The sequence below is a fragment of the Rhinichthys klamathensis genome, unplaced genomic scaffold (assembly GCF_029890125.1).
Source record: "Rhinichthys klamathensis goyatoka isolate OS25496 unplaced genomic scaffold, OSU_Roscu_1.1 h1tg000326l_1, whole genome shotgun sequence".
Taxonomy (NCBI): domain Eukaryota; kingdom Metazoa; phylum Chordata; class Actinopteri; order Cypriniformes; family Leuciscidae; genus Rhinichthys; species Rhinichthys klamathensis.
Genome location: NW_026606841.1, coordinates 267,501 through 275,000, shown reverse-complemented (window position 1 = coordinate 275,000; position 7,500 = coordinate 267,501). Strand labels below are relative to the sequence as shown.

Sequence of the window (7,500 nt, the reverse complement as noted above, 5' to 3'; positions counted from 1 at the left end):
GGTAGTCGTTGACCTCATTTGTCCATACTCTCCACTAAGAACTCTTAGATCATCTTCTGAAAAATTATTAACTATCCCTCGCTCTCGCTTAAAGTCGAAAGGTGATAGAGCTTTTTCCGTTTTGGGTCCGAGGCTGTGGAATTCGTTACCTCAATCTGTTAGGTTAGCTTCCTCTTTATATGCTTTCAAGTCAGCTTTGAAAACACATCTTTTTTCTCTGGCGTACTCATAACTGTGGATATGTAGCCTTAGTGAGTTAAAATTTTATACTATGAAATTTGTACAATGTTTGTTTTTATTGTGTTTTTATTTTATGTTTTTGTGAAGCACCTTGGTCAGCAGAAATGCTGTTTTAAGGTGCTATATAAATAAAAGTGACCTTGACCTTGACCTTGATCACCCACGCATGTAGCGCCCAGCGCTCTGAGTGGGGATGCCAGATCGTGCCGCGAGCTTGGGAGAGGAGATCTGTTCTGACTGGGATGGGCCACGGGGCTGTCTGTGACAGCTGAGTGAGCTCCGGAAACCAAGTCTGACCCTCCCGACGCGGGGCTATGAGGAGCACCGAGTGGCGTGTTTCCCTGATTCTCTGAAGCACCTGTGGTAGCAGAGAAACCGGAGGGAATGCATAAAGCGGGCGGCTGGGCCAGGTCTGGGCTAGCGCGTCCTCGCTCTTTGAGAAAAATATTGGGCAGTGGGTGTTCTCTTCTGAGGCGAAGAGGTCCACTTCTGCTCTGCCGAATATTCGCCACAGCTTTTGGACTGTAAGAGTGTGCAGGGACCCGGGGGGAATGAGGTTCCTGGACAGACTGTCTGGACCGTCGTTCAGATGGCCCGGCACGTGCGTCGCTCTGAGCGAGAGCAGGTGACACTGAGACCAACCTAAGATGCGTTCTGTCAGCGCGCGCCGTGTTGACAGACGAGCCGTCATCGTGACCGAGTCTAGCTCTATACCCAAGAAGGAGATAGTCTGACTGGGTTGTAGTGCGCTCTTTGTCCAGTTGACAGATACCCCTTTTCCACCAAAAACGAACTGGTTCGGAACTGGTGCTGGTTCAAAGTTGGTTCAACTTGCGAACCTTCTCAGAACCTGTTTGTTTTTCCACTGACTAGAGCGCCCAGCGAACGACGTCGTTACGTCACTGTGTACGTCGCCATACATCTTAGCTAGAAACGCTTGCAAGTACAACATTACTTTGGGATTATCTCTAACTCGTGAACCAAGAAGGCTTTAAAAACAATTGAAATATGTAAGTATTTTAATCTTTTCCTTTGATATGTAATCTTTTCTGATTAGTTATGTACTCCTGTCTTGTGTCTTTTTTTTTCTTTCCATTTATTTGTTCTATATTGTGACTGTTTTCTCCTTTGCTTACATAACGTTTTCAATAAAAAAATTAATTAAAAAAACTAGAAACGCTTGCGCCAACTTCAAGCATAACAATTACAATGGCGGACTACATCGTGTTTCTGCAAATGTTTCTCCTGGCTTTGCGATCCTATATTATGTCAGAAAATATGTTATCTAAATCCGCCCCCAGCCCCCGACGTAAGCATGACGTGGTAAAAGAACGGTTCTAGTCCAGCAAAGAGTTGGCGCCGCTTTGGAACCAGTTTTCCTGGCCGAGAACCGGTTCTTTGGCTGTCAAAACACAAAGAACTGGTTCGCGCGCAGGCACCGGCTCCGAACCGGCTCTCAAAATGCGTTGGTGGAAAAGGGGTAAGAGAGGCCCAAAGTTTTCAGATGGTCGAGGAGAACTGTACAATGAGACAGTAACTCTCTCTGTGATTGTGCCAACATCAGCCAGTCGTCCAAATAGTTCAGTATTCGCTGAATTCGGGGGGCGAGCGCCGCATCCATGCACTTCGTGAACGTACGGGGTGCTAGGGATTGGCCGAACGGAAGGACGGTGTATTGATAAACCTGGCCTTCGTAGGCAAAACGTAAGAATGGCCTGTGAAGGGGATTTATCTGAATCTGAAAGTAAGCACCTTTCAGATCTAGTGAAAGGAACCAGTCCCCCTGGCGCACATGTGCGAGGAGTTTTCTGATAGTGAGCATTTTGAACGGTCTCTTCATGAGAACTTTGTTCAGAAATCTGAGGTCTAAGATTGGTCTGAGGCCGCCGTCTTTCTTGGGAACCAGAAAATAACGGCCGTAAAACCCCGACTCGCTCATAGATAGAGGAACTCTCTCTATAGCCCTTTTGCACAATAGCTTTGCTATCTCTGAACGGAGCAGCGTCACTGCTTCTGGGTTCACAATAGTTTCTAGCCGCGCTCGAAAACGTGGAGGGCGGCGGTGAAACTCTAAGCGATAGCCTAGCTTTATTGTGTTTAGCACCCACTGGGAATTTCCCGGAATAGCTTCCCACGCTTTGAAGCGTAACGCTAGAGGGTGAATGGCTACATGGCAGAGATGCTCACAAGTCTCTGAGCTAGAGTCCAAGTCAAGTCTCAAGTCTCTGAGCTAGAGTCCAAGTCAAGTCTGAAGTCTCTTGTGGTTATAATAAGTGTTGCATCACGTACAGCGACTCAGGCTGCATAGAACACTGCATATCTATATATAAGTAATTCAAAGCATGTAATATGTTATTATGACTCCTTTATCTATTAGCATAAAGTATCAGCTTTGATTTTGGTATATAATCAGTGTAAACAGGCTATTGCAACATGACAAAAACACCAAGAATGGTTTACTTTTATGTCAATATCTGTATTTTTCCGTGAAAATATTTGTGCGATCTCTCAGCCGCGTGTGGCTCGTGATTCCCACGCCCCCGCCATCACTTGCAGATCCATGTAGGGCTAATGTGCACTGCCTACGCAACTAATCATAGCTTATAAACTACTGTAAGTCAGCAACACATCCCAGACTCTCAAACCAGTGTAACGTTATAACTAAATGAAACAACAATAATCCTGTAACCTGTTTGCAGACAACGTTAATAATTAACGTAATGGAAGCCAGCGGCACGTAAATTATTACGTTAATCGACCACCACAAGTTTGGCAATTACACAAACGCTCATTAATATTTCATAAGGAAGACAGTCGGAGTTAACCTCCCGTAACGTTAGGTTGAAGCTAAAGCAAGAAGCAAGCTAACGGTAGATGGTCAATGCTGAGCTAAACATGTTTACTGACCTCAGGGTGTGTTTTCAGATGCCTGATGAAATTAGATGTGGTTGAGCCAGAATCTTTTATCCTGATACCGTATATTTAGCATTGAGCGCTTCTGTTGTTTGGGCCGTCTTGTTTGAAGTTTTTAAACCCAAAGCTTACAGTGAATGGCACAGCAGCGGCCGGTGCAGTCGACATGTTTGTTTGTTGTCCTCTTATGTGTGGTCGCGCGCGCGCAGCCGATACGTAGTACGTGTTACGTCGGCAGGTTATAGGTAATGGAGGGAGGGGAATAACAGCGAGCTCATCAGACGTTTTCTAAAAATAAACATTGTTCACGAGTCCCGCAGCTCGAGGTCGAGTCTGAAGTCTTTCGAGGACGAGTCTCAAGTCGAGTCTGAAGTCACTGTGTGTGCGACTTAAGTCGCAATCGAGTCCCCATCTCTGCTACATGGTCCCCGTCGCTGCACATAGCGGGCTGCGTGAGCGCGCTCATAGTGTTTATAACAGCGGGACTTACACTCGGAGAGGAGTTTATAGGCCGTGTAACAGAGTGAGCAGAGGTGGGACGCGCACACGGGCTCGTGGGCGCGCTTATGCACTCTGAAACTCGAGCGGGTTGGAACCGCTTTATGAGAGTGGACTCTGTGTGAAACACGGGAACTGAAGTGCTTTTGTGTATGAGTGAACACAGTGTTGTGGGCACATTTTTTACACAGGAAGCTTTTATGTTCTTTATGAGATTTCTCTGGGTCGCCGTGAAAACGGCGTTTGTGCTCATGCAAGCGGGAAGGGGGACCGGCTTGGTAATGGCGGAGTACACTGCTGTAGTAGCCGCGTGAGCGGGGACTAACAGAGGGCGAAACTTTGACGGCGGTGCGGCCGCGGCGGGAGAGCGCCGTCTTTTTCTCAGCTGTGCTAGGCAGACTTCGAGTGATCAGGTTTCAGCGCGATCCTAGGCCGAGGCCCCCGAGGAGGCGGCGGTCTGTGGCGGCTGTCAGAGCGAGAACGAGGGCGACCGCCCTGGCGTCGCTGAAAAGTCTGACTGTGCTGAGCTGGGCGCTGGGGCTCGTGCAGGAGGCTGGTCACGTGAGCGGCCTGCAGAGGAGCTAGCGCGACGAGGCAGAAAGAGATTTATGGCCTGGGAGGCTTTCTGCACTTCGGAAAATCGGTCGACGATACCCGTGACAGCAGATCCGAAGAGGCCGGATGGAGAGAGCGGGGCGTTGAGAAAGGCGGCGCGCTCAGAATCTCCCATGTCGGCGAGTGTGAGCCACAAATGTCTCTCAGACACACAAATGGCGGCCATGCATTTCCCCAGGGCTTGAGCAGCAGATTTTGTAGCGCGAAGGGCAATGTCCGTGGCGCTCCTCAAATCCGCGACTGAAGGGGGATTTTTTCCGCTCTCGTCCCATTCACGAAGTATGTCACCCTGTAGTATCTGAAGGACGGACATGGAGTGAAGTGCAGAGGCTGCTTGGCCGGCGGCTGAGTAAGCGTGGGCGTGAAAGCTAGAAGTCGCTCTGCAGGCTTTAAAGGGAAGCACAGGTGATGAGCGCCATCTCGTGGAAGGCGGGCAAAGATGTGCGGCGACCAGGTCCTCTACAGGGGGAATGGAGAGATAACCCTTCTCTGCGGCTCCGTCCACAACGCGACGCGGGGTGGAAGAGCCAGAGCGAGTTCTAGCAGAGAGCGGGGCGTTCCAGGACTTCGTGAGTTCCGCGTGCAGTTCAGGCAGGAAGGGCGCGGCCCGTTTAGTGGCGGGAGTCGAGCGCTGGCGGAAGTAGCTGCCGTCCATACGGTTGATGGTCTGCTCGGGGGGAGGGGACCAATCGAGCCCGAGGCGTTCGACGGCCTGTGAGAGGAGGCGCACTAATTCCTCCTCAATTCCAGCGCGGGTCCCGGAGGATTCTCGGGTCGAGGAGGCGTGAGAACCGGACCACTCCTCACTGTCCGAGGCGAGAAGCGAACATGTTTCCTTGATGTCCGCGGCGTCATCGGAGGCGACAGAGCGGCCACTCGGCGGCAACTGTATGTCGGAAGCGGCGGAGAAGGAGAGCGGGAGGCGACAGGCTCCGGCGGGATGAAAGCTTCCAGCTGGGGTTCCGGCGGCCTCTGCGAGCGGCGTTTCTTCTTCCGCGGCGAAGTCAGAGGCGGCGCGGAAGCAACTTTAGTGGCCTGAAGTCGAGCCCGCAGGGTCGACAACGGCATGTCCTCGCAGAGATCGCAGCCGCCATCGGCGAGGGCGAGCTCGGCGTGCTCCAATCCGAGGCAGAGAGCGCAGATGACGTGGCGGTCTCCATCCTCAAAGGGGAGCGCGGCAAGAACCGCAGGAGGATTTACGAGACATCTTTAAAAAGACGCTCAGCTCTTTTAGATACAAAATGTACAGGAAGCTTTTTTTTGTAAAAAAGATACAAATCCGTCGGATGGCGCTAGCTCGCAGGACGGCTGAAGGTGGCGAAGACGGCCGGCTTCCTCAGTCTCCCAGATGCTCGCTAGAGTTGCCTTTTCGACGACGGCGGCTTCCCTCAGGATCAGCAGATGCGTGTAGCCTCGCTGAAGAGATGAAAACCAGAGTTTACAGCCTAGGACGCCAGTAATATACTCTCTGACCACGCCCGTTTCGGCGGGCTCTGACGTAATGAGAGCATGTCAGACTCTCATTGGCCGAGAGTTCATTCGCGTCTCCTCATAGGCAGTGACCAGCTCAGAGAGGTATCCGGGGCAAGACCATTGATGGCCTTAAAAACAAACATCAGAACCTTATACTCCACCCTAAACCGTACCGGGAGCCAGTGAAGTGAGCAGAGGACGGGGGTTATGTGTGAGCGTTTATGGGTATTGGTAAGGAGACGCGCTGCTGCGTTTTGAACCATCTGAAGACGGTTGAGAAGTGATTGGTTAAGCCCAGTGTAGAGGGCATTACAGTAATCTAGCCTTGAGCTGATAAAGGCATGAATGGCTTTTTCTAAGTCAGCACGGGACAGGAATGACTTCCCCTTACTGAGGAGCCTTAGCTGGAAAAAGCTAATCTTAACGACTGCACCAATCTGTTTGTCAAAATGCAATCTATTGTCGAACACAACACCCAGGCTGTTCACTTTTCATATAATCAACATAAATGAAATTAAAAAATAAAATTATAATATTTAAACATAATAATTAAACTAAATACGTTTTCTTTAATGGCTGCAACACGTATAGTATAGTACAGAGAGATGTCATGTCGGAGCGATACCGGTAACCATAAAACTGCTGTGTGTGTGTGTGTGTCAGCGCGGGCTGTGTGGAGGAGCTGTTCCCCAGGTACTCTCGTCTGCGTGTGGACTCGAGTGGCGCTGCAGAACTGCAGGTGTTGAGAGAGAGTCTGCAGAGAGAGAGAGAGCGCAGGAAGGTACTGGTATAGGTCTCTCGGCCCGAACCGTTTCTCTCACTGTGTTTACTCAACATCAACTTCTGTTGTTTCCTCATTCGTAAGTTGCTGTGGATAAAAGTGTATGTTAGATGAATACATGTAAAAGTTTATCAAGTGTAAATCCTCATCTGTGTGTGTGTGTGTGTGTGTGTCAGGTGTGTGAGCAGCAGGTGGCGTCTCTCCACAGTAAAGTTCTTCAGTTTCAGCAACAGCTAACACTCGCTGTGGCCGCCGACCGCAAGAAAGACATCATGATTGAACAACTCGACAAGGTACACACACTCACACACACACTCTCACACACACATTGTCACAAACACTCACACTCTCACACACACTGTCACACACTCTCTCTCACGCACTCACACACAAAATGACCCACAGTGCCACCTAGTGTCCATCCAGTGTTAATACTGGTCTAAGCAGTTTGAACATGGATTATGATATTTGACACTGATGATCTCCAGTATAATGTGTTCTAATTATGGTCATATTTATATTTAGATGTTTCACTCTGGAGTTTGTTTATGATTCTCATTAAGGGATTAAGAGTCTGGACACTACCATTATTATTATTACTATTATCATTATATATATTATCATGTGCGTGCATGTGTGTGTGTGTGTGTGTGTGTGTGTGTGTGTGTGTGTGTGTGTGTGTCAGACGCTGGTGAAGGTGGTCGAGGGCTGGAAGAGACACGATCAGGAGCTGAACGAGGAGATGAAGAGCCTGCAGGAGGAGAAGGAGGCGGCACAGAGAACACACAACAGACACACACAGGTACACACACACACACTCACTCTGCATGCCGTCACATGTGTGATGATGCTGTTAAACACAGGTGTGTGTGTGTGTGTGTGTCTCAGGCTCTGTCTCGTGTCGAGAAGAATCTCTCTCAGGTTGAAGAAACTCTAAACAAGGAGCAGAAACACAACCAGGAGCTGCAGAAGACCAACAA

At 49.6% G+C, this 7,500-nt stretch overlaps 1 protein-coding gene across 1 annotated transcript in view; it reads left to right on the top strand.

Moving 5' to 3' along the window:
* The window catches only part of cntrob (centrobin, centrosomal BRCA2 interacting protein), a 31,884-nt gene that overhangs the window by 5,410 nt on the left and 18,974 nt on the right, over nt 1-7,500 (top strand). The window contains exons 6-9 of the mRNA XM_056271873.1: nt 6,403-6,520; nt 6,697-6,813; nt 7,206-7,322; nt 7,409-7,500. The exon at nt 7,409-7,500 is cut by the window's right edge and continues 7 nt beyond it. Coding sequence (XP_056127848.1) covers nt 6,403-6,520; nt 6,697-6,813; nt 7,206-7,322; nt 7,409-7,500 — 444 coding nt within the window. The remainder of the gene's footprint in view (nt 1-6,402; nt 6,521-6,696; nt 6,814-7,205; nt 7,323-7,408) is intronic.